This window comes from Borostomias antarcticus, assembly GCF_949987555.1.
Source record: "Borostomias antarcticus genome assembly, contig: scaffold_77, whole genome shotgun sequence".
In the NCBI taxonomy this organism is placed as follows: Eukaryota; Metazoa; Chordata; class Actinopteri; order Stomiiformes; family Stomiidae; genus Borostomias; species Borostomias antarcticus.
In genome coordinates this window covers 850,598-878,155 of record NW_028175689.1, presented here as the reverse complement: position 1 = coordinate 878,155, position 27,558 = coordinate 850,598, and the positions used below count along the sequence as shown (strand labels likewise).

Sequence of the window (27,558 nt, the reverse complement as noted above, 5' to 3'; positions counted from 1 at the left end):
TTTCGAGGAAGCGCTCAGGCGAGATCCTGAGCCAAAACGGCAGTGGGTCATTATTATTTATAGGCACCATCATCAGCGGAAACTAATTACCGGGATTATGAAAAAGAAGGGAGTAAAACCAACCATCATCATGGACTTTATCCATAGCCTTGAATATCTGTGGAAAGCCTGTCACTGCGTACACTACAAGGTGGATGAGGCGATTGAAAGCTGGGTGGCAAAACGGTCCCTGAAGATATTCAGGAGAAACTCTGACAAGGTGGCCATGTGAATCCGGCAAAGTGCGAGCAAGAGAGGTCTGACAAAACGGTAGGCCATCGATAAGTGTGCAGACTATCTTCCAAAAAACCGTCCCAATCTCTACTACGACTTGGCTCGTATACTGGCTATCCGATTGCCAGTGGAGTCATGGATGGAGCTTGCCTCCATTTGATCAATGATCGTATGGATCTATCCGTGACAAAGTGGAGTGTACAATGGGCAGAGGCTGTGTTGAAGCTACACTAACTGGATTCAAGTGGAGATTGGCAGGCGTATTGGAACTTCCATAAGGAATTCTCTCGCCTTCGTAATCATGGAGAACTAATGAATGGGGCGTCGTAGCAAGGGAACCACACCCTATAGAATTCATCTCCGCCATTATTTAAAGCGAAGATCACTGAAGACCTGACAGAACACCTGCGACCAGTTAAAATCGCCTAAGTACATACACTGACAGATCAGGAACACTATGCGCGACTTTATTATTGCCACGAGTATCCTTTCCGCAGATTTTGCCCGCCTTGGTGAAGAGGTTGAAAATGTTTTAGCCGCCGGTGCTGACTGGGTTCATTTCGACGTGATGGACAACCACTATGTCCCGAACCTCACCTTTGGTCCTATGGTGTGCAAAGCCCTGAGAAAATTTGGAATCACAGCCACAATTGATGTACACCTGATGGTCAGTCCAATGGATCGCATGATCGGTGACTTTATTGAAGCTGGCGCCGGCATGATTACTTTCCACCCAGAGGCATCCAAACACATTGACCGCAGCCTTCAGTTGATTCGTGAAGGTGGTTGTCAGGCTGGGCTTGTGTTGAATCCTGCAACCCCTCCAAATGTCTTAGAGTTTGTCATTGATAAACTGGACATGGTTCTTTTAATGTCGGTCAACCCAGGCTTTGGTGGCCAGAAGTTTATTCCCTCAACACTGAAAAAGCTGCGCCGCGTTCGGAAAATAATAGATGAAAGCGGTCTGAACATCCGCCTTCAGGTGGATGGAGGTGTTACTGCTAATAATATTCGCCAGATCGCTGAAGCAGGTGCCGATACGTTTGTTGCTGGCTCTGCAATTTTTAGTGCCAAAAACTACCAAGATGTCGTGGCTCAAATGCGCTCTGAGCTTTCTGAAGTAATGCCACTTTAAACCATGAACTCAGCTTTCTCACCAAAGCAATTCACAAACAACCTCTCCCTAGTTATGTATGACTTGGATGGCACTCTGGTTGCAAGCGCGCCTGATCTTCCTTTTGCACTGGACAAAATGCTTCTTGACATGGCCATGCTAGCGGCTGGCGAGCCCAAAGCTAGGCTATGGGTTGGCAATGGACATCCCTGCTCTAGTAAAGCGTGCACTGGCTGATAACATCAATGATAGTCAACCAAATAAAGTCAATAGTATACTGTTTGAAAAGGCCCCTGAACGCTTCAGATTTCACTATGACGAAGAGCTTGGTCTACATGGCTATCTCTATCTTAGAGTCTCGTATTTCCTTCAGGCAATGAAAGACCGTGGCGTCAGCCACGTAATCATAACCAATAACTACATTTATCTACAGACATGTTGTTGAAACCAAGATTATCAAGATTCTTGATCTGGTGCTGTAATGGTGTATCAGGATTTTCCTAAATGTCTTTTACCGATTGAAGGGCGAAAATATTAAACCAATTTGGCTAGCGAAAAGCAATAAAAAGGTATATTTTCATGAAGGTAATAGAATAACGGATAACAATATAAAACCTCATACTAATTCTGTACCATATAATTTAATAACATCAGTTCTGAATGCTGATCGTGTAGATGAAGGTTGAGCAAATTATATCCCGCCTCCTGAAACAGCTTCGTCGGAAGCAAAGCCATTAATTATTCGTTCTGTAATGCAGCAAAAAGATATTCCCACGCACAATTTTGAAGGGCCGTGGGAAATTTTCAAATGACGTTCATTACAAGGTCGAGGGAGACCTTAATATTAACGGTTGCACCGACCTGACGCCCTGCCTAACTTGATTACAACGTTAGGATGCACATCATTAGGTAATACACGCGATGTCTGCATGTACAATACTGGACTGTCCGATACGTTGATTGACCTGCTCCACACTGTTGAGACGCCCAGTATACCATTCCACTTTTCTAGGAGTGCATTGCATCCAGAACGAAAGTTTGAAAGCTTTGGGCAGACTTTTGCTTTCTGACGAGATTTAGCTTCTCCACGGCTGAAACACCGGAACTGACCATCCGATCTGACTAGGCTCTTGACCTTTGTGATTTACAATGTGTGTAGAAATCATCATGGCTTTACTGTGACGATTGACAGGAACCGCAGACTATCAGAATCAGCCTTCTAGGCCTTGACTGACTCCACTGGTTATTGACGTCATGGAGTGACTAGGTTTGGGATGAAGCCCTGAACCTCGTACACTAAGCCATCAGTACCTGTGATGACCTTGTGACCTTGGCTCTTAATGATCTGGGAACTCTGCAGTTACTGCCCTAAACAGAAACTATGGCTGTTGAAAATAATTATCCCCCTGAATTAATGGCGTTGGGGGCGGTAGATGATGATTCTGGATAAGGTCAAAAAAATCGCCAAAGTCCATATACAAACACTCTCATGGGTTGATCAGATCAAGATTGAGCTGGCTTTCCGGATTGGATTTAGCAAGTACTTTACCATTCTTGGCTCAACGCAAAATATTATATCCCGTGGGTGTTCTTATGTTGAAGATAAGGACATTGCAAGAGCTTGCGTCAATATCTAGATATCTTACTCTAAGGCTAAACTGGAGAGCTATCTTGAAGAGTTGGCACCATGCTGGAAGCTAGCAAACTGCCATTTACCACTTGGTTTCTAGGCATGTTTTTAATGACTCAGACCAAGAACGGCATATCGGCCCTAGGGCTCTCAAGACAGCTGTAAATCTCTTGTAATACTGCTTGGCGCTTGGAACACCAGATATTCAGGTAATGAAAGAACGTGGTGACAGCCGTCCTCTGCAGCGACATGTTCAGATGGATGATTCCTACTGGGGTCGTGAAACACATGGAGGCAAACGTGGAAGAGGTTCTGAAAACAAACACCAATTTGTTGTCGCCGTGCAAACCAACAAGGAAAACTACCAGCTGTATATGCGTTTCAGCATGGTCACCAGTTCCCGGGAAAAGAAGCTGGAACTCTGGGCGCAAAAGCATTCCGGTGATCATACCTGCTGTGTTGTCAGTGATTGCCTAGGTTCATTCACAGGAATAGCCAACTCCGGACACCCACATACAGCAGTGGCGACAGATGGGGGTCACGAATCGATGGCTAATAAGTTGTTTACGTGAGTCAACACCATGATAGGGAACGTCAAAAATTCTCTGAAAAACAGTTACCACAATATTACCTCGAAGCATCTGCCAAAATACCTTGCTGAATATTACTATCGATTAAACCGGCGCTTTGATTTGAAAGCAATGGTATCAAGGCTTGGTTACATGGCTGCGCGAACTTGCCACATGCCAGCAAGGCTCCTTAAGCTGACTGATGAACAGTGGTCATCAGGTAACCATAAAACCGCCTCTTGTCCGTTCCCGGATATATCTAAAACCCTGATGTTTTAACGGCTGCATTGTCGTATCAAGAGAACCACTCCCAATGGTTATAGATGTTCTAATATTTCAGCTTTTGGCAAAAATTAGAATAGAGTAATGACACACAACAACCCTTTATCCGTCCATGGTTACTTTATTCTGAGCCTGAAAATGATCGCACTTCCACAGTTAAGATGGTTTGTTTTAATTCCACTGGTTATCAACATCCTAGTGTTTTATGTGGTTATTTACTGGGCATCTGGCCATTTCTCTCTGTGGATGGCTGACTCGACAGGCTGGATGCCTTAATGGCTGGCGTTTCTGAAATACCTGCTACGGCCACTGTTTTTTCTGGCGTTAGCACCGTCATGTTTTTTACCTTTACCATTATTGGTAATTTTATTGCAGCTCCTTTTAATGCGCTTCTGGCAGAAAAAGTTCAGCGTATGGAGGGGCCGATTTGCTAGGTCACAAATTGTCTGATTGGATGGTTATTGTTCCTAGAAATATTGGTCGCGCGTTGCGCAACCTGCTGTATTACCTGCCACGCTAGATAGTACTGTTATATTGTCCTTTGTCCCTGTCTTGGGCTTTGTGTTGTGGTTTTTATTCAATGCATGGATGATGGCTATCCAATACTGCGACTATGCCGCCGATAACCGTGGTGTTTCCTTTTCAGGGATGCTATCCAAACTAAAGCCACGAATGTCAAAATCATGGCCATTTGGTGCTATTGTAAATCTGCCTATGTTAGTTCCTCTGGTAAACATATTGATTATTCCCGCAGCAGTTGTTAGTGCTACGCTGTTATGGGAGCGTGAAATCGAGAAAAGTGATTAGTAACTATGTAGTGATTGCCTGCTTTTCGCTGGTATGTTTGGAAACGTAGGTTTAAACGGTTGTCACTCATGATTTTGGTCACAGAATAGAGTCAACCATCAAGCAACTCATGAGGCGTCTTGAGTCATCTAGCATGGGTTATTATTGAACTTATGATTGGAAATACCATGTAGTCACTTGCTGTAAATAACGCTAAGAGCCAAGTTAAAAGACTTCCCCACAGGATAATAAAATACGAAGAAGCTTATTACTTAATTCATTCAATATCTTGACCCTTTATTTGATTCTACTTAGCCTCTTAGTTGAGCTAGTTGCTTTCTTGCTCTTTGAATCCTTATTACCATCTGACCTAAGTCTCCTTCTCGTCTAAACGTACAACACCGTTTTCCCTCGAAGTAGAAGGTACAGCATGGCCAAGAACAAAATTCAGTTTCAGAAAGACATGGACCTTGTGGAGTTCTTTCAGCAATATGACCAAGAACAACAATACCGTGACCAGTTTTTCAAATGCCGGTGGCCGAATAGGTTTGAATGTCATCTGTGTCGTTGTCGGGAGTATTGCATCCTAAAAACCCGTGAGCTCTACCAGTGCAATCACTGCCATCACCAGACATCATTGACCAGTGGCGCCATTCTGGAAGCTAACAAACACCCTTTACCACTTGGTTTCTAGGCAAGTTTTTAATAACTCAAACCAAGAATGACACATCGCCCATGGAGCTATCGAGACAGCTGTCAATCTCTTATAAAACTTCTTGGAGTTTAAAGCACAAGCTTATGCAGGTAATGAAAGAACGTGATGTCAGCCATCCTCTGCAGAGACATGTTCATATGTATGATTCCAACTTGGGTGGTGAAAACCATGGATGCAAACGTGGAATAGATTCTGAAAACAAACACCAATTTGTTTCCGCCGTGCAACCCAACAAGGAAAACTACCAGCTGTATATGCGTTTCAGCATGGTCACCAGTTTCCGGAAAAAGGAGCATGGTCTATGGGCACAAAAGCATCTCGGTGATCATACCTGCGGTGTTGTCAGTTATAGCCTCGGTACATTCACAGGAATAGCCAACGCCGGACACCAACATGCAGCAATGGTAACATAGGGTGGTCACGAATCGATGGCTAATGAATTGTTTACGTGGGTCAACATCATGATCGGGAACGGCAAAAATTCTCTGAAAGGCAGTTACCACAATATTAACCCTAAGCATCTGCCGAGATACCTTGCTGAATATTACTATCAATTCAACCACCGTTTTGATTTGAAAGCAATAGTATCAAGGCTTGGTTACACGGCTACACGACCTTAGCCCATAGCAGCAAGGATCCTTAAACTGGCTGATGAACAGTGATAATCAAGTTTAACATTGACTCTCCAGATCGAAAACATTGGCTTGCCTATCCTAGCTAACTTGAGCGACGTAATTATACATCTGCTTTGGGTGTGGTTCCCTTGCTACAACGCCACATCCCAGTAGTGCTCCATGATTACGAAGACGAGAGTATTCCATATGGTAGTGCCAATACGCCTGCTAATCTTCACTTGAATCCGGTGAGCGTAGCTTCAACACAGCCTCTGCCCCTTGCAAACTACACTTTGCCCAAGTTAAATACGTACAGTATTGCCAAATGACGGCAAGCTACCTCAATGACTCCACTGACAATTGGATAGCCAGCATCCAACGCCTTGTCATAGCAGAGCTTTGGACGGTTTTTTTGAAGATAGTTTGCACACTTATCAATGACCTCCAGTTTTGGATGACCTCTCTGGCTCGCACTTTGCCTGATTCCACGGACCATCTTGTCAGACTCTCCCCTGAGTATCTTCAGGGACCGTTCTGCCATCAAACCTTTAATATGCTCATGCCCGTTGTCGTGTAAATAGTGACCGGCTTTACACAGATATTCAAGTACATGGATAAAGTCCATAATGATGGTTGCCTTAACTCCCTTCTTTTTCATAATACAGGTAATCAGTTTCCATTGATGTGGGGTGCCATCAATAACAATGAGCAACTGCCGTTTCTGCTACTGACCTAGCCTTATAGCTTCCTCGAAAGCTTCTTCTATCACGGCTTCCACCTCTCTTTCTACACTTGCCCACACTCTCTTATTCTTAGCTGAAGGACGGAATTTAACAACATTGTCGCTCTTCCTATCCATCTCCATGACCGATTCTGCCGTTCGAGGATTGGGTTTTACCATATAACTAATGGCTACCTGTGCCATGCGTTTGCGATCTTTCTGCTTTCCATGACTGGGCCTAGTTGGCAGCTCCTGCTGACTATTTTGCGCGTTCTTCCTGATTGCTTCACTCAACTCTTACGGGCGCATCACCTGACCTTTACCGTCAAAACTGAGGACCTGCAGGTCTTATATTTGCTCAATCACAACATTGCGTTGTTCGTAAAAAGGCTCAAAGTCTTGAGCCGTATCCGCTACCAGTTGCATAGACTGTCGTTTTCCAACCATCCTTGGACAACTCTCACGATGTCGTTTAATCGTTCTATCATAAGAGCAATACATCACCTCGCTGACAATTTTCCCCCTCATCCCATCAGAGTACTTGCCAGTATTAAGGTTTAACTTAGCATCCAGCGGAAACACACTTGATTGCTTCCGCTGGCTGTAACTGCGACGCCTAACTACGACAGAACCAAACAAGCGGGTCAGTTATCGGGAGGTATTGTTCCTAACGTGATTTCTCTGCTCACCGTCGCAACTCGTAACCGACGATTGCTGCTGCTCATCATTGGCCTGTTTATCCAGATACCCTTGTAGGAGAAGACCAACACTTCGTTACCTTCAGTCAGGATATAGCTATCTATGGTGCAATGCTATTATTGGATAGTGGATTCAAGATCTGAACGGTAGCGTCCAAATAATCACGAGCTGGCGAGAAGAATGAATAATCGAGAGTATTGGCGCAAGATGCATTCACAATAGACGGTGTTATGTGATTATTGGTTTGACTACATTATATCACCATAAAACCGTCTATTTTTCGTTACCTTATATATCGCAAACCATGATGTTTTAGCGGCTGCATTGTCATATCAAGAGAACCACACCAAATCCAGATAATCAGTGTCATCTGATGAGGGTGCCCATCAATAACAATGACCAACTGCCGTTTCTGCTCAGGATCTCTCCTGAGCGCTTCCACGAAAGCCTCTTCTATCACAGCTAAGCCTATCTTTCTACACTTGGGCAACACTATATTATTCTTGGCGGAAGGACGTAATCTAACAACGTTGTTGCTATTACGATCCATATCCATGACCTATTCTGCCATTCGAGGATTGGGTTTTACGGTATAAACAATTGCTACCTGTGCCATTCGTTTGCGATCTTTCTTCTCTCCAGAACTTAGCCTTTTGCAGCTTCTGCTGACTATGTTTGCGCGTTCTTACGTGTTGCTTCTTTCAACTATTTCGTGCGCATCACCAAGCCATTACCGTCAAAACAGAGGATCTGCAGATCTTCTGTTTGCTCAATCACAACCTTACACCGTTCGTAAAAAGCCTCAAAGTCTTTAGCCGTATCAGCTACCAGTTGCATAGCCTATCGTTTACCAACCATACCTAGGCACCTCTCACGAGGTAGTTTAATCGTTAGATCATAAGAGCAATCCATCACATCGCTGACAATTTTCCCCATCATGCCATCAAAGTACTTGTCAGTATTGAGGTTTAACTGAGCATCCAGCGTAAACACGCTGGATTGCTTACGCTGACTGTAACTGCGACGCCTTACTACGACAGAACCAAACAAGCTGGTCAGTTGTCGGTAGGTATTTCCCCTGACGTGATTCCTCTGCTCACCGTAGCTACAAGTTACCGACGATTGCTGTGGCTCATCATTGACCTGCTTATCCAGATACCTTTGGAGGAGCAGGCAAAACACTTCGTTCCATTCAGTCCTGATATAGCTATCTATGGTGCAATGCTCTTGTTGGAGAGTTAATTCAAGGTGCTGAATGATAGCACCAAAATGATAACTATCTGGTGAGAAGAATGAATCATTTATGGTATTGGCGTAGGATACGTTCACAAGAAACGGTGTTAGGGAGTTATTGGTTTGGCAACGTCATATCACCATAAAACCATCTATTTTTCGTTACCATAAATATCTAAAACCCTGATGTTTTAACGGCTGCATTGTCGTCTCAAAAGAGCTCCACCAAAAGGCAATAACTATTTAATATGCAATTTAATCATTACCCATTCCTCAATGGAGTACATAATGAGCACAATCCGACACTCCCGTCTGCTGATACTTGGTTCCGGTCCAGCAGGTTACACAGCAGCTGTCTACGCAGCAAGAGCCAACCTCAACCCAATAATAATTACTGGCATGCAACAGGGTGGCCAGCTAACCACCACTACCGATGTAGATAACTGGCCAGGTGGACATGATGGACTCCAAGGACCTGCCCTGATGATGGATATGGAAGCCCATGCCAAGCGCTTCAGCACGGAAATTATTTTTGATCACATAGAAAAAGTGGATTTCAGTAAAATACCTTACACCCTCAAGGGCAGCCATACCTATACCTGTGATGCCCTAATTATTGCCACCGGGGCCAGTGCCAAATACTTGGGGCTGGAAAGTGAAGAGGCCTTCAAAGGGAAAGGAGTTTCCGCCTGTGCCACCTGCGATGGCTTCTTTTACAAGAATAAAGATGTGGTCGTCGTTGGTGGGGGCAATACCGCAGTTGAAGAAGCGCTTTATCTTTCCAACATTGCCAAAACCGTTACTGTGATTCATCGCCGTCAGGAATTTCGTTCAGAAAAAATCCTTCAGGACAAAATGATGGATCGCGTAAAGAACGGAAATATCAAACTAATTATTGATGCAGTTTTGGATGAAGTTCTGGGTGATGATAGTGGTGTTACCGGTGTTCGTGTTAAAAATGTGATCAATGGTGAAGCTGAAGAAGTATCTGCAATGGGCTGCTTTATTGCCATTGGCCATACCCCCAACACCGGTATTTTTGAAGGTCAATTGGAAATGCAAGATGGTTACATCAAGGTTAACAGTGGACTTGAAGGTAATGCCACTCTGACATCAAAAGAAGGTGTATTTGCTGCAGGCGATGTGACGGATCACGTTTATCGACAAGCTATTACATCAGCCGGTACTGGTTGCATGGCTGCATTGGATGCAGAGCAGTATCTGGATGCCTTGGAAACATAATAGAGTACATAATGTTGGCTTCTTCTAAAAGAAGAAGCCAACAAGCCTGCAAGACTACTTATCCATACTAGCTTCTTTCACAGGCTCACTCCTGAAGCCGTACTCTTCTGCCAAAGCCCCCTGCTCATCCGGACTGGCTTTGGGTGCATAATCCTTTGGCTGCTCAAGTGGAGGCGTACGCTCATTTCGACGCTTGTGAATCTTTCCTGATAACAGTGCATTACTGCTCAGCAAGGAGTCTCCGAGACGGTTACGAACTTCCTCATCCTTACATAGGTCTTCTGCACCATTGGCAAGATGCTCATGAACATCACGGTAAGTATCGGTGAGTTTATTAACCAAGTGAGCCGACGTGGTGAAGTGATCTCCCACACGCTCCTGATACTCCTTGAATTCCTGCTGCAACTCATCCAGCTGGATTTCCAGCTTGCCACTACGGGATTTCGATCCTGACAAAAGATGGTAAACACACGCACCACACAGAATTCCCGCCAGAAACGCCAGACTACCGACAAACCAAAATACGTTCATGTTTTCCACAGTATCGCCTCACTCAGTGGGGCCCGCGCCCTTGTCATCAAATCACAACGCCATGTCCTTAAGCGTCTATTATATAGATTCCATTGAGGGAGTCCTAGTCTATATAGAAACTTGGAATGGAATCAGCTTATTCTGTCCACCACTCTGCCCCGGTTTTACTATCAATCCCCAAGAAATTGGGAAAACAACTCCTGATACTTCTACCATTTACATCCACATAAAGATTGAACGCAATTGCAGGTCTACGATCCGATGCCTATTGTAAGCGGCACGTATTCTTCCACTCAGGTACCAAATATGCCCTTGGTTGCAAACCTCTTAACTACTGCATCTGATCCAGTACGGCAATGCCTTTCCCGGAATTAAACAATTTATCGGTATACACATAGAACTCAACAACATAGCCATCGCCATAAATCAGCTGAGGGCCGCACTCTACATCATGATCATGAGTCACAGTGCTCTGCCTTGGACACAGAACAATAACAACGATAGCAAACAGAACTCTCTTATCACCGACTTCTGGCTAATCAAGACTGCAGTATACTACTTCACGGTAGTACACTTTCTTACAACCCATACTCGGTAAGCGTTCAGCGTCCACTGGTGACATAGCCAGATTACTACCTAAGTAATGTCAAACACATTTTGGCATCTCATACTTGGTTATCCACATATCAGCGCCCTTATTTATCCCTGCTTCAACAATGTCTTGCAGAGACTAACTGAAACCACTCAAATTGAACACTTGGAAATCAGCAACCTCTATTACCTTGTATAGCTCTTTTCATGCAGAGGAGAGAAAAATAAGGGTTTTAATGGCCCAAAGTGAAGTGGTTATAGTTATCCGGACACACAGACTCTGGTAGTATCCAAGCCCCATACGGGGTGTCGGGATGTCAGAAAAGAAAGTTAAACCATATACGACAGAGTCAAAGAATCAGCTTTGAAACTGGCTGTAGAATCAGATCAGCCAGTCACTGGAACCACCATAGATCTTGGTGTTAACGCTAATACTCTGCATACTTGGATTGCCAAGTATCATAAACCTACGTCATCTGGAACAGTCGAGAAGAATGATGCCACGTACACAACGGGCTGAAACGTTTACGTAAAGAAGTATCAATACTTAATTGGGTGAGGTCTTTTGATACGACAATGCAGCCGCTAAAACATCAAGGTTTTAGATATACTCGGCACGACGAAGAGACGGTGCTATGGAGTTATTGATTTGACTACGTTATATCACCATAAAACCGCCTCTTTTTCGTTACCTAATATATTGAACACCACGATGTTTTAGCGGCTGCATTGTCGTATCAAAAGAGCCGCACCAGACTTAATTAACGTGAGTTCAACGCTTCAATTTTGGCTATATCCCTCTGATGTTAGTGGATCTAGGCATAGTAATGTTTTGTGAAAAGTGCCCAAATAACTCTTTTCTTGTAACATGAATATGTACAAAAAGCCTAGAGCCGATGTAGCACAGGGACTATCCTATCAAACTTACGTTAATCAAAGAGAAGCATGCCATATTAGAAAAGGCGGAATCCTTCTTCGCTAGGGAAAGTCTCCAAGATTACGGATTATCACAAATCACCAAGGTAGCTTCAGTATCAAAGCCCTGTGCCATAGTTATGTCGATATCCTGCACAGGCCTTTACGATTGGCGTTTGGTGTGATTCAGCATGATCACCAGTTCTCGGAAAAGTGAGCTTGAACTTTGGCTACAAAAGAATCTCGCTGATCATGCCTGCTGTGTTGTTAGTGATGGCCTTGGTGCATTCACAGGAATAGCAGACGCCTAGGACACCAACATACAACAGTGGTAACAGGCGGTGGTCACGAAACAATGCCTACCGAGCTGTTTATATGGGTCAACACCACGATCAGGAACGACAACAATTCTCTGCAAGGCAGTTCCCACAATACCACCATGCAACATCCGCCAAAATATCCTGCTGAATATCGTTATCGACTCAACCGGCGCCTTGATTTGAAAGTAGTGGCACCAAGGCTTGGTTACATGGCTGCGCGAACTTGCCCATATCGGCAAGGCTCCTAAAACTGTATGAAGCACAGTAACAATCAGGATCGCAATAGCCGCGCAAGATTATAGACATAACTGAGCATATGGCTCTGATTCTGAAGCCATCCTGACGATCTCTGATAAACCGGAACCTTAAGGACTTGCTCTCGCCAAGAAGGCAGCCGTTTTTTTAAGACGGCAAGCTCCTCTTTAAAAAGCCTTAGCTGTCTCTATTACGTGACCGTTTCAGCTCGTCGTACACGTACTCATCATTACCATCTACTTTTCCAAATGACGTAGGTCGATGGTACTTAGCAAACTAAATACAAAGAGCTATTAAGCTAGCACCAAAATCTCTGGTGGTTTCAGTGACATGCTGATCTGACTCTACAGGCAGTTTTACAGCTGATCTCTTGAACTATGCCATGTAAGGTTTATCTTTCTTCTCTAGACATCTGGACACCATTCAGTAGGTTTGGATACTACCCAAGTCTGTGTGTTCGGACAACTATAACAACTTCAACGTGCCAGATACCGACACCAAGCTAGAACGAAGCCATGGTTATTTGAAGCAACCTTTGCCACCTCTGCAGAATTCAGTTACAGTGGCAGCGCCTTGGTGAAAATGCCACTTCAATGGTTTAGAGTATATATGCATTTTCTTCAGGCTGCTTTAGGAGTTTATGGAAACAATAAGTAGTGAGGCTCGATGTTCAACTTTTTTAGAGGCATGGAAGTTTAAAATACCTGACTTACCAATGGTTACAGCGTAAATTGAAATAGTGTACGCTAGCGCAACATAATTGTTCTTAACATGCGGTTATCAACGTGTACGTTGGACGTTGTTCTCGATTTTCGGGAGTTCTGTCATATGATCGTATTGGCTGAAGCCATTGAAAATCAGTCAATACCGACTTTTCTGGAAAGTAAGAAAAATTGAACATTTCGTTAGAGAGTATTTATTCATCAGTAACCTATTATGACCCCGCAAGCTTGTTATCTTAAGGATATTAACGAAAAAGGTTTTAGCAAGGATCCTGCTCAAGCAGAAGCTGTAAAACAGCTGCAAAGCCTGTTTGAACGGTTGACCCAAACACCCAAAACATCCCTACTGAAGACTTTACATAGTGCATTGGGAAAGCCACAGGAACCAGTAAGAGGCCTATATTTATGGGGTGGTGTTGGCCGCGGGAAAACTTGGCTGATGGACACTTTTTACAACTGCCTGCCTTTTCAGGAAAAACTACGCATGCACTTCCACCATTTTATGCGGCGGGGGCATGCAGAGCTGAAAACGCTGGAGGGACAAAAGAACCCTCTTTCAATTGTTGCAGAAAGGCTGGCTAAAGAGGCTAGAATCATCTGCTTTGACGAGTTTTTTGTATCAGATATCACGGATGCCATGATTCTGAGAGGACTGATGGAGAAGCTATTCCATCTAGGCGTCACCATAGTAGCCACGTCTAATGTGGATCCCGACCTGCTCTATAAGGATGGCCTGCAAAGAGCTCGTTTCCTTCCAGCCATTGATCTTATCAAAAAGCATACCATGGTCGTTAATGTGGATAGTGGTACTGACTACCGCCTCCGACTGCTTGAGAAAGCGGAAACCTATTACTGGCCGCTTAACGATGAAACCCACCAGAGGCTGCAACATTTTTTTTCTGAGCTGGCACCTGACCCAGAGCACATCGAGTCCTATCAAAATATTGAAATATCAGGGCGTCTTATCAGCAGCGTGAAACTCTGCAAAGATATTGTCTGGTTTACCTTTGCTAATCTGTGTGACGGGCCACGCAGTCAGAATGACTACATTGAACTGGCCCGTTTATACCACTCAGTCATTCTCCAGGCAGTTCCCCAATTTAATGCCAACCGAAACGACCAAGCCCGTCGTTTTATTAACTTGGTTGACGAATTCTATGACCGTGGTGTTAAACTAATTATTTCTAGTGAAGTCCATCTTGAAACACTCTATGCAAGTGGTACTCTGTCCTTTGAGTTTCAGAGAACCTTGAGTCGCCTGCAGGAAATGCAGTCCACTGAGTACCTTGCTCGGCCTCATAAACCGTGACCCGGTATCCGCTGTTCAGTTGCCCGAAAGAGCCAGTCTTACCTTTTCAGGCAACAGCCATAGGGAAACGATAATAAAACAGCAACGCGATATGCAATTGTTCAGTCAATCTAGTAAGGGTGTGGTTCCCTTGCTACGACGCCCCATTCATTGGTTCTCCATGATTACGAAGGCGAGAGCATCCTTTATGGAAGTTCCCAGACGCCTGCCAATCTCCACTTGAATCCAATTAGCGTAGTGTCAACACAGCCTCTGCAACTTGCACATTCCACTTTGCCCAAGTTAGATCCATACTGTCATTTATCAAATGGCGGCAAGCTCCCTCAATTACTCCACTGACAATCGGGTAGCCAGCATACAGCGCCTTGTCGTAGCAGAGCTAGTGACGGTTTTTTTGAAAATAGTCTGCACACTTATCAATGGACTCCGTTTTGTAAGGCCTTTCTTGCTCGCACTTTACCGGATCCTAGGCTACCTTGTCATACTTTCCTCTGAGTACCTTCAGGGACCGTTCTGCCACCCAGATTTCCAAAGCCTCATCCATTTGTTGTGTAAGCAGTGACCGGCTTTCCACAGATACGGGTGAAGCTCTTTTGATATGACAATGCAGCCGCTAAAACATCATGGTTTTCTATATATCCTGTAATGAACAAGAGATAGTTTTATGGTGATATAACATCGTCAAACCAATAATTACTATAACCGTCTCTTGTGAACGCATCCTACGCCAATACCATCGATTATTCATTCTTCTCTCCAGCTAGTGATCATTTGGCCACTATAATTCAGCACCTTGCATCCACTCTCCAACAAGAGCATGCCACCATAGATAGCTATATCCGGACTGAAGGCAACGAAGTATTGCACCTACTGCTGCTCCAAGGGTATCTGGATAAGCAGGTCAATGATGAGCCGCAGCAATCGTCGGTAAGGGTAGCAACGGTGAGCAGAGAGATTACGTCAGAAAAAATACCTCCAGACAACTGACCAGCTTGTTTAGTTCTGTCGTAGCCGGGCGTCACAGTTACAGCCAGCGAAATCAATCCAGAGTGTTTCCGCTGGATGCTCAGTTAAACCTCAATACTGACAAGTCCTCTATATGACATGAGAAAAAAATTATCATCGATGAAATGGATCGCTCTTATGATCGAACAATTAACCGACATCGTGAGAGTTGCCTTGGTATGGTTGGAAAACGACAGCTATGCAACTGGTAGCAAATACGGCTCAAGACTTTGAGTCTTTGTACGAACAGCGCAAGGTTGTGATTGAGCAAACAAAAGACCTGCAGATCCTCAGTTTGAACGGTAAGGACCTAGTAATGCGCTACGAATGGTTGAGGGAAGCAACACGGAAGAACGCACAAAAAAGTCAGCAGAAGCTGCAAACCATGCTCAGTCCGGTAGAAGAGAAAGATCGCAAACGAATAGCACAAGTAGCCACCGTTTATACGGTAAAACCCAATCCTCGAACAGCAGAATCGATCATGGATATAGATCGTAAGAGCGACCAAGTTGTGAAATTCCGTCTTCCATCCAAGAATAGAGAGTGTGGGCCAGTGTAGAAAGAAAGACGGAAGCCGTGATAAAAGAAGCTTTCGAGGAAGCTCCTAGGTTAGATCAGAAGCAGCACCGGCAGTTGGTATTGTATTTATGGGCACCGCTCATCAGCAAAAACTGATTACCTAGATTATGAAAAAGAAGGGAGTCAAGGCAACCATAATTATGGACTTTATCCATGTACTTGAATATCTGTGGAAAGCCTGTCACTGCTGACACGACAAGGTGCTGAGGCTATTGAAAGCTGGGTGGCGGAACGGTCCCTGAAGATACGCAGTGGAAAATCTGACAAAGTGCCTAGGGGAATCAGGCAAAGTGCGAGCAAGAGAGGTATGACAAAATGGGAGGCCATTGATAAGTGTGCAGATTATCTTCAAAAAACCCGTCCTAAGCTCTGTTATTACAAGCCGCTGGATGCTGGCTATCCGATTGCCAGTGGAGTCATTGATAGAGCTTGCCGTCATTTGATAAATGACAGTATGGATCTAACTTGGGCAAAGTGAAGTTTGCAAGGGGTAGAGGCTGTGTTGACGCTACGCTCACTGAGTTTAAGTGAATTGGCAGGCGTATTGGAACTGCCATAAGGAATGCTCTCGCCTTCGTAATCATGGAGAACCAATGAATGGGCCGTCGTAGCAAGGGAACCACACCCAAAGACAAAGCCGATCCTTTCCAAATTAGAAGAAAAAGCCCTGCCAGAACCCCACCTACAGATTGGTATTATTCTGTTTCTAGGGAATTAATGAGTTGACGATCAATCATCAAGAGCGACATGTGGTTGACTTGAAGGAAAGACAATGGACGATCATCCAAATCCTAGGTGTTTTTACGGGTCGGTATACTCTTGATAGGGGTGGTGAAAGGCAGTGAAATGATAATCAGGAGTGTTTTTTTGAGGATCTCATTAAAGCAGGTTGTGCCATTTATATTGCCGCTGCAGAGAGCCATGAATAGCGGAATGCCAGCCTGATTCTCTGTCATTAACTGCAAGACCACCTGATTCAAGTCAAGACGGTGATCACTGCTATAGCCCTGACAGATATGTATGCAGGTCAAGCCATAGTGGTTTTCATCGCTGTTGTAATCAACATCTACAATGCAGCTTGGTACCGTCCAAGTTCAATGCCATGCTGGGTAGTTTCAGATGATTGACGACCTTGATGGCAAGGTTCAGATACAACTCGCTGACGCCAGAGTCATACAAATCATCAATAGTCCGTCCAAGAATATTATCGCTTAAATGTTCTAACTGAATTCCTTCTCCAACCAGCCGATCAGTAGGATTGTTTTCGAAAAATTCTGGACCCATGTACACCGTTTGACCGGTAAAACCAAGGCCATTAATAATCATTGCTACAATTAGCTAGCTGTCCGATAGTGACATTCTGTGCATCAGAGTCATTGTGGATGCGTGCATCAGTATATTCAGCTATCCTTAGCTCCAGACGTGCTGTGGCAACTAAGCCTAGGTGATCCAGACTCCTGATCTAATACTGTAAGGACTGAATCATGATTTGCGTGGATGTCTTTTACCATTTGTACAGTGGGATTCAGGGAGATCTCAATTGTAGCGGTGAAAAGCAGGTAAAACATTGTAGTTACATGTTAAGACTTCCACTATGGGTGTTTTTACTCTGCTGCATTTGCTAATGGAATCATTTTTACTAGAGGCAGGGCGGTCGTCCGCTTTGGTTAACGGTGTTGGAGACATCATGATCAGGATTGCTATTAATGGCTACGGCCGTATCGGCCGCAACGTATTGCGCGCACTCTACGAAGCTGGCCGTCGCGATGAATACCAGATTGTTGCCATTAATGATCTTGGTGATACCAAAATCAATACCCACCTGACCAAGTACGACACCGTTCATGGCCGTTTCAACGCACAGGTTGAAGCAGGCGAAGGCGCGCTGTTCGTAAACGGTGATGAAATCAAGACTTTCTCTGAGCGTGATCCATCCAATCTTCCATGGGGTGAGCTGAGTATTAACGTTGTCTGTGAGTGTACTGGAGTATTCCGATCCAAGGATTCCTGCAAGCCACACCTAGATGCTGGTGCCGAGAAAGTTATCATTTCTTCTCCTGGCTCAGATGTTGACGCCACCATCGTTTACGGTGTGAACCATGACACCCTGACTGCAGACATGACCGTTATTTCTAACGCTTCCTGCACCACGAACTGTCTGGCACCAATAGCCAAGCCTCTGAACTACGCTCTTGGTATGTGTAATGGTCTGATGACGACTATCCACGCGTACACCAACGATCAGCGTTTGAGCGATGTATACCACTCTGACCTGTACCGTGCCCGTGCTGCTGCCATGAACATGATCCCAACAGCTACCGGTGCTGCCGCTGCTATCGGTGAAGTGATTCCTGAGTTGAAAGGCAAGTTGGACGGTATGGCGGTTCGTGTACCTACTATCAACGTTTCCATGGTTGACCTGAGCTTCGTTGCTGCCCGTGAAACGACTGTTGAAGAAGTTAACGAAATTATCATCGCTGCAGCCAAGTCCAACCCTGCTATGTCTACCGTTCTGCATGTTAACCATGAAGAACTGGTTTCCATGGACTTTAACCACAGCCCATACTCTTCTAACTTTGACGCTATTCAGACTCGTGTTCTTGGTAATTTGGTTAAGGTTATGTCTTGGTACGACAACGAGTGGGCCTTCTCCAACAGGATGCTGGATACAGCCAAAGCCCTGATGAACGCGTAACGAGATCTGCTAGGTATACATCGCAGGATTGTTTAACGAGGCTGGGGTGGTTGCGATACATAATCTACCTCTCTGGTTTAATACATGGATGTCAGACTGTAGTAAACACAGAGAAGACAGCGTTCTTGGGCAACATGTTCCTATACTTTGAATAACACTGTACGCGATGTTCGGCTTTTGTTGTTTCCCTTCAAAAGTCGAACATCTCTTGAATACCAAGACTTACAGCCATTTTATTCATGTGACAAGCGTAAAAATACAGACAGTAACAACTATTTCAAGCGCCAAGGGACGTGCATTTAGCGCGTTCAGCTGCAACACTAAAGTACATTAATAGCTTTGTAGCCCTTGGAAACTCGAGAACTTTAATTTTCAAGGCTCTTGGAACAGTCGAGCGGCGCGTGCACTGTCTTATTTTGTTTACACTCCGCTCAATAGATTTGGCCAGCAAGATTTTAGAACAATGGGGTACAGGTTATGAGCGGTGGCCGTGCACATTGAAGTGGTTATAGTGATCCGGACATACAGACTCAGATAGTATCCAAGCCCACTAATGGATGTCCAGATGTCAGAAAAGACATTTAAAATATATATACCATAGTTAAAATAATCAGCTGCGGAACTGGCTGTAGAATCAGATCATCAAGTCACTGAAACTAGCAGAGATCTTGGTGTTAGCGTTCATACATACATACTTAGATTGCCAAGTACCATCGACCTAAGTCATCTGGAAAAGTCGAGAAGAATGATGAGCACGTATACGACGAGCTGAAACGTTTACATAAAGAACGTAAGTTCAATGAGATAATCCCTTAAGCTACATAGGCTTAAGCCTTTTTGTTCGTGCTCATGTTATAGAAAAGAGTGATGTGAGTACTTCATTGTTTGGCAATGTCTCCAAATGAGACATTGCGCATTTTTCAAAAAACATAACTATGACTCAAGCCCTTAAAATCCAATGGAGGCAGCCAAAATTCAAAATTTAAACGTAGAACTCACGTTAAATGAAGTAGCAAAGCTTAAAGATAAGCATGCCATCTTAAAAAAACAGAAGCCTTATTTGTGAGAGGAAGCCTCTAAGATTACAGTTATCAGAGACCATCAGAATAGCTTCCGTATTAGAGCCATGTGCGTAGTTATGTTGATATCATGCACAGACTATTACGTTTGATGTTCCAGTCCCTAGTAGGAAAGATCCCATGAAGACAAAACATTGAAGGTAGATATCAGAGACTAGTCGCCAAACTAACGGTGAGCGTCGTATTAAAAACGATCTGGCTGATATGGGCAAACATATCAGTAGAAAAAGGATTCGGCGCTCGATGGATGAATAAGACATCGTCTGCAAAACTAGGCGAAAGTTTAAAACAACCACAAATTCCTGCCAAAACAAACCAGTGGCAGGATATGTGTAGACGATATTTTCAGTGGACACATCCTAATCAGGCCTATGCTGACGACATTGCGTGCGTACCAACTCGTGAGGTCTGACTGTAGTACCTGCTGACTTCATCGACGTGTGCTCCAATGGCGTTGTGAGTTGGTCTATGAGCAACATCATGACAACGACGCTTGTCACTAACTAACTGTAAATAGCATGTGGAAGCGCAAGCCGCAGATAGGTCTTTCGGTTCACAGTGCTAGTAGTAGTCAATATGTCTCTGATCGCTATAGCAGTTACTTAACGACAATCACTATGTATGCAGTAGTAGCCACAAAGGTAACTGCGGGTATGATGCTGTAGCTAGAGCATCTGGCATACACTGAAGACAGAACTTACTCATCATGAGGACTTCCTACTAAGGAAGAGGCAAAACAGGCAATTTTTGAATATATCGAAGTGTTTTATAATCGACAGGGAAAGCACTTGACTAATGGCTACCTGACACAGTTCGTGTGTAAACAAAAACTTGCTAGGACAGTGTAAAAAAGTGTCCGGGAAATCTTGGCCATATCACAGTGTTGATTCATAAAGGCCTGTCGCTTGCTGTAGTGGTTCCTGTGCAATGGTAGAAACCCATGAGAGCGACGGTTCACAAGCGAGAAAATCATAATGCTCAGACGCACCAAAATTATTGCAACCCTTGGCCCGGCAACCGAATCTGATGATCAGCTGCAAAGGCTGATTGAAGCTGGAGTTAACGTAGTCCGCCTCAATTTCTCCCACGGCGACCCTGAAGATCATAAGGCCCGAGCCCAGAAAATTCGTTCTATTGCTGCACGACTCAACCGTCCGGTAGCGATTCTTGGTGACCTGCAAGGGCCTAAGATTCGCATTGGCCGTTTTAAAAATGGCAAAATCCATCTTCCTGATGGGGCCAGTTTTAATCTGGATGCCAGCCTCCCTATTAATGATGGCGATGAAACTCAGGTTGGGATTGGCTATAAAGACTTGCCGAATGACTGCAAGGTTGGTGATGTTCTCCTGCTGGATGATGGTCGTGTCAGTCTTGAAGTTGTCGCTATTGATGGAACATGTATTAAGACCAAGGCGATCAATGGTGGTGAGCTGTCGAACAATAAAGGCATTAACCTGCAGGGTGGTGGTCTTTCTGCTAAGGCACTAACAGAGAAAGATAAACAGGATATTCTGCTGGCGGCTGAATTGAAAGTGGATTACTTGGCAGTATCATTTGTTCGACGGGCCAGTGACGTTGAAGAAGCTCGTCGCCTGATGCTGGAGGCTGGTGGTACAGCGGCTATACTTTCAAAGATTGAGCGTGCTGAACTAGCCAATGATCATGAGCTACTGGCCGAGGTTATTTCTGCTTCTGATGCGATTATGGTTGCCAGAGGTGACTTGGGGGTTGAAATCGGTGACCCGGAGCTGATTGGTGCGCAAAAGCATATGATCAATGAAGCCCGCCGGTTGAACAAGCCTGTTGTCACCGCTACCCAGATGATGGAGTCAATGATCCACAACACCCAACCAACCAGAGCGGAAGTCTTCGATGTGGCTAATGCAGTGTTGGATGGCACCGACGCGGTCATGCTCTCAGGTGAAACCGCTACGGGTAAACGCCCTGATGAGGTCGTTAAGGCAATGAGCCGCATCTGCCTTGGTGCTGAAAAACAGGGTGTTGAATTCATGACTGAGCGACTGGTTGGCAAGTTTGCACATGTGGATGAGGCCATTGCCCAAGCAACCATGTTTGCAGCCAATCATCAGGATGATATCAAGGCGATTGTCTGCCTGACCAAAAGTGGAGCTACGCCACTGTGGATGTCCAGAATTAACACTCGTCTGCCTATTTTTGCCATGACCCGTTATAAAACGACTGAGCGCCTCGTGGCTCTCTATCGTGGTGTCGAGGCCGTTGCTTTTGACAGTGGTACTGAATACGGCGTAGAAGTAAATGGGAGGGCTATTAACGTTCTTAAGGACCTAGGTCTTCTCGAGGCGGGTGACAAGATTATTTTGACCAAAGGTGAAAGTCAGGAAATTGAGGGTGGGACCAATACTATGCAGATAATTTACGTAAGCTAAGGTTGTCCATCTCTTAGGTAGTGTTTTTTCATTAAACCCGTAACTGATTTTCGCTGTTGCTTTTTATAAGCATTCGGTACTTGGAAGGAGAAGAGCCTAGCATGACCGAATTAAAGAGAGTCGGTGTTTTGACCTCAGGGGGCGACGCTCCTGGTATGAATGCGGCAATCCGTGCAACTGTCCGCGCCTGTATCTACTATGGCATCGTGCCTGTTGTGATTCAGGAAGGCTACAAAGGACTGATAGAAAACAAGATGGATGTGGCCGATGCCAGAACTGTCGCCAATATTCTTAACTTAGGTGGGACGTTTCTAAAATCTGCCCGCTGTCAGGAATTCCGTACCAAAGAAGGCCGGTTTAAGGCTTATGAGAATGCCATAGCTGCTGAATTGGATGGCTTGGTAGTCATCGGTGGTGACGGTTCCTTGACTGGGGCTATGTTACTGGAAGAAGAGCACGGTTTACCCTGCATTGGAGTGCCTGGGACCATTGATAATGACATTTATGGTACTGACTTTACGATTGGTTATGATACGGCGCTGAATACGGTTGTAGAGGCCATCGACAAGATTCGTGACACTGCGACTTCCCATAATCGTCTTTTCTTTGTCGAAGTTATGGGTCGTGACGCGGGTTTTATTGCCCTGAACACTGGTATTGCTTCTGGTGCAGAGGATATTCTGATTCCTGAACAGGAAAAGAATGTTGAGCTGTTCATGGAGTCTTTGAAAAAAAGCGGTCGTGCAGGTAAAACCTCCAGCATTATTGTCGTTGCTGAAGGTGATCGAGGCGGTGGCGGTGTTTTTGAATTGTCCCGTGCGGTAGAAGAGCAATTCCCTGAATATGAAGTCAAGGTAACGGTTCTTGGTCATATTCAGCGCGGTGGTCAGCCAAGTTGCTTTGACCGTGTCCTGGCCAGCCGCCTTGGTGTAGCTGCTGTTGAAGCCATGAGAAATGGTGACACTGGCATTATGGTTGGGGTTCGTGATCAGCAGGTTGTAAAAACGCCTCTGGAAAGAGCGCTTAGTAAGCACAATCAGATTGATAATAATCTGATGAGAGTAGCAGAAATCGTCTCAATCTGATCCGATGGTGAATGCAAACCACCAGATGACTAAAGTGCTTGCAGACAGAAAGGCCTCTGAAAAATGAGGCGTGCAGCTTTCCTCTCCACCGGGATTTCATGGTATGTCCCCTAAGACCGATCCATCATCTGTGAAGTGACTCCACTCCAGATTGGAGCTAGTTTCATAGAAGATTGTTGTAACAATAGCAGGTAACAGTTATGGGTATCTTTGACTCTCTCAAAAAAAGTCTTGGTTTTAGCTCACACGAGGGGACTGTCCTGAAGGCACCTTTGACGGGAAAGATTGTTCCCATAGAAGAAGTCCCAGACCCTGTTTTTGCTGACAAGGTAGTGGGCGATGGACTTGCCATTGACCCAACCGGAAACGTGATGGTTGCTCCTTGTGACGGAATTATTGGTAAGATTTTTGAAACAAACCATGCCTTCAGCATGGAAACACCATCAGGTGTAGAACTTTTTGTCCATTTTGGGATTGATACTGTTGAGCTGAAGGGCAAAGGTTTCAAGCGAATCGCCAAAGAAGGTCAGCAGATTAAAATGGGGGAACCTGTCGTTGAAGTTGACCTTACTCTGTTGATAGAAAAAGCAAGAAGCATAATAACTCCAATTGTTATTTCCAATATGGACGATATCAGTCGTCTGGTAAAGTCCAGCGGTAATGTGACGGCTGGGTCGGATACGTTGATGACCGTGTATATTAAGTAAATCTGTCGTTAGCCATTTTGAATGATTAAATGAGTGGCCTGCTAATTTGGTCACTCATAAGAAACCACTGAGCTGAGAGCGCTATACTTTTCCTGATTATCATCCAACCTAAGCATCATTCTGGTCTCAACTTACGACACCGTTTTTCCTCGAAGTAGAAGGTGAGTCATGGCCAAACACAAAATTAAGTTTCAGAAAGGCATGAGCCTTGTGGAGTTCTTTCAGCCATATGGCTAAGAACAACAATGCCGTGACCAGTTTTTCAAATGGAGATGGCCGAATTGGTTTGAATGTCCTCTGTGTTGTTGTCGTGGGTATTGCATCCTCAAAACCAGTGAGCTATACCAGTGCAATCTCTGCCGTCACCAGACATAATTGACCAGTGGCACCATTCTGGAAGCTAGCAAACTGCCCTTTACCCATTGGTTTCTAGACATGTTTTTAATGACTCAGACCAAGAATGGCATATCGGCCATAGAGCTCTAGAGACAGCAGATAATCTCTTATAATGCTGTTTGGCACTTGAAGCACAAGCTTATGTGTGCAATGGAAGAACGTGATGACAGCCATCCTATACAGGAACATGTTCAGATGGATGATTCCTACCGTGGTAGTGAAAAACATGAGGGCAAACGTGGCAGAGGTTCTGAAAACAAACACCAAGTTGTTGCCGCCGTGCAAACCAACAAGGAAAACTACCAGCTGTATATAAGTTTCAGCATGGTCACCAGTTTTCGGAAAAAGGATCTGTAACTCTGGACGCAAAAGCACCTTGGTGATCACACCTACTCTGTTGTCAATGATGGCCTCGGTGCATTCGCAGGTATAGCCGACGCCGAAAACACACACAGCAGTGGTGACAGGTGGTGGTCACGAATCGATGGCTAATGAATTGTTTACGTGAATCAACACCATGATAGGGAACGTCAAAAATGCTCTGAAAGACAGTGACCACGATATTAACCAGAAGCATATGCTAAGATACCTTGCTGAATATTGCTATCGATTCAACCGGCGCTTTGATTTGAAAGCACTGGTATCAAGGCTTGGTCACATGGGTGCGCGCACTTGTCACATCCCAGCAAGGCTCCTGAAGCTGGCTGATGAACAGAGGTAATCAGTATACTTTTTGTGTGCTAAAGCAAAATGTCTTTCATCTGTTCATACTTAGCATAATCATGAGCAAACGCTGGTTCGTGTTTGTTAACCATTGCCATTTCAATCTCTGAGGAATCAATTGTTAGATCAGCGCTTACAGTATTATACACGATGTTCGACTTTTTAAGAGACCATGAAAGTTTAAAATACTTGACTTAACGTGAGTTAGATCGTGACAGACCGGTGAGTCCCAGCCACTTAGCTATATTTCGGATACCAAACGCAGATAACGAACTGGAGGCTCCCGTGTCTATTGTCAGTATATTCTGTGATGTGGATAATTTCTGCATAACGTTTGGCTGACAATGGCATAGCCAGCTCATCTGTAATTCAAAAAAGCCTACAGTTATATCCAAACTATCGCTCAGTGAAATATTGACCACCATCATCTATTCCATTATAGTACCTTACGCAATTTCAAGCACTCTTACCAGAGACTGGTCACACAACATAAATCAGACTGTTCACCTGACCTGTATCCTACAATCGCTTTGTAGAACTCATGAAGCAGGCTTTGATACCAATAGCAGTTTATCTACAGTCTCAGTGCCTTGGGCTACCAAGGACCTGTCATTTATTGATTCGACGCCATCGTTGTCTGTTACAACCATAGGATCAACAGCAACAAGGTCTTCAGTGAAGAGGCTAAACTTGGAAAAACGTCTACAGATTGAAAGTTTGGTTTTAAGTTACACCTTATCATTAACCACCTTGGAGAAATTCTGTCATTTACCCTGACAACGTCTAACACCGATGACCGTAACCAAGTACCGGATCTCATCGAAAAGTTAACTGGTTGGATTTATGGAGATAAGGTCTATGTCTCTGAGAAGTTGGGAGCTTGGTTGCTGGAGACAGACCTGAACTTGGTACCTAAAGTCAAGAAAAATATGAAGCCAACAGAGCTTAAAGACTTTGATAAAGTAATGTTTAGGCAACGGCCGGTAATAGAAAGCGTAAATGATCAATGGAAGAATATTCCGCAAATCGAATATACTCGACACTGCTAACCATTTAACTTTGCTGTACACCTGATGGTAAGACGGATTTCCTGTACACGGCAGCTCAGAAAGCCACATTTTGATGTTCCTGTTCTAACAGGAGGTGGCCCATTGGCTTTTGGTGTGGCTCTTTTGGTACGACAATGCAGCCACTAAAACATCATGGTTTTAGATATACCAAGTACCAAAAAAGAGATGGTTTTATGATGATATCACGTAGTCAAACCAATAATTACATAACACCGTTTATTGTGAACGCATCCTACGCAAATACCAGCGATTATTCATTCTTCTAACAGCTCGTGATCATTTAGACGCTATCATTCAGCGCCTTGAATACACTATCCAACAAGAGCATGGCAGCATAGAGAGCTATATCCTGACTGAAGGCAACGAAGTGTGACGCCTTATCCTCCAAGTGTCTCTGGATAAACAGGCCAATGATGAGCCGCTGCAATCGCCGGTAACAAGGAGCAACGGTGAGCAGAGAAATCACATTAGAAAAAATACCTCACGACAACTGACCAGCTTGTTTGGTCCTATCGTAGTCAAGCGTCGCAGTTACAGCCAGCGGAATCAATTCAGCGTATTGCCGCTAGATGCTCAGTTAACCATCAATACTGGCAAGTACTCTGATAGGATGAGGAAAAAAATTATCAGTGATGTGATGTATCGCTCTTATGATCGAACGATTAAACGACATCGTGAGAGTTGCTCGTGTATAGTTGTAAAACGACAGGCTATGCAACTGATAGCTGATACGGATAAAGACTTTGAGGCTTTTTACGAACAGCTCAAGATTGGGATTGAGCAAACAGAAGACCTGCAGATCCTCAGTTTTGAAGGTAAGGACCTAGTGATACGCCAAGAATGGTTGAATGAAGCAACTAGGAAGAACGCGCAAAGAAGTAAGCAGAAGCTTCAAATCAGGCTCAAAGCCGGAAGAGAAGAAAGATCGCACACAAATGGCACAGGTAGCCACTATTTATACGGTAAAACCAAAGCCTAAAACGGCAGAATCGGTCATGAATATGTATCGGAAGAGCGACAACGTTGTTAAATTCCGTCCTACAGCCATTAATAATAGAGTATGGGCCAGTGTAGAAAGAGAGGCGTAAGCCGTGATAGAAGAAGCTTTCGAGGAAGCGCTCAGGCTAGCTCCGGAACAGAAACGGCAGTAGGTCATTGTTATTGCTGGGCACCCTCATCAGCGGAAACTGATTACCAAGATTATGAAAAAGCAGGGAGTTCAGGCAACCATCATTATGGACTTTATACATGTACTGGAATATCTGTGAAAAGCCGATCACTGCTTACACG

At 44.5% G+C, this 27,558-nt stretch overlaps 4 protein-coding genes across 4 annotated transcripts; all 4 read left to right on the top strand.

Moving 5' to 3' along the window:
• Positions 1 to 841: 841 nt before the first annotated feature.
• Positions 842 to 1,408, top strand: LOC311329335 (ribulose-phosphate 3-epimerase-like; the record flags this gene model as incomplete). Its single annotated transcript, XM_084463193.1, has 1 exon — positions 842 to 1,408. The coding sequence occupies one exon, from the start codon at positions 842 to 844 to the stop codon at positions 1,406 to 1,408; it is 567 nt and encodes a 188-aa protein (XP_084319319.1).
• Positions 1,409 to 13,696: 12,288 nt separating this feature from the next.
• LOC311329333 (cell division protein ZapE-like) lies at positions 13,697 to 14,521 on the top strand (the record flags this gene model as incomplete). The annotated part of the gene is made up of 1 exon (XM_084463192.1): positions 13,697 to 14,521. One exon carries the CDS (start codon positions 13,697 to 13,699, stop codon positions 14,519 to 14,521), a length of 825 nt encoding a protein of 274 aa, XP_084319318.1.
• A 3,271-nt stretch (positions 14,522 to 17,792) lies between these two features.
• On the top strand, positions 17,793 to 18,800 carry LOC311329332 (glyceraldehyde-3-phosphate dehydrogenase, chromosomal-like; the record flags this gene model as incomplete). The annotated part of the gene is made up of 1 exon (XM_084463191.1): positions 17,793 to 18,800. One exon carries the CDS (start codon positions 17,793 to 17,795, stop codon positions 18,798 to 18,800), a length of 1,008 nt encoding a protein of 335 aa, XP_084319317.1.
• A 2,053-nt stretch (positions 18,801 to 20,853) lies between these two features.
• Positions 20,854 to 22,287, top strand: LOC311329331 (pyruvate kinase II-like; the record flags this gene model as incomplete). The annotated part of the gene is made up of 1 exon (XM_084463190.1): positions 20,854 to 22,287. One exon carries the CDS (start codon positions 20,854 to 20,856, stop codon positions 22,285 to 22,287), a length of 1,434 nt encoding a protein of 477 aa, XP_084319316.1.
• Positions 22,288 to 27,558: the final 5,271 nt, after the last annotated feature.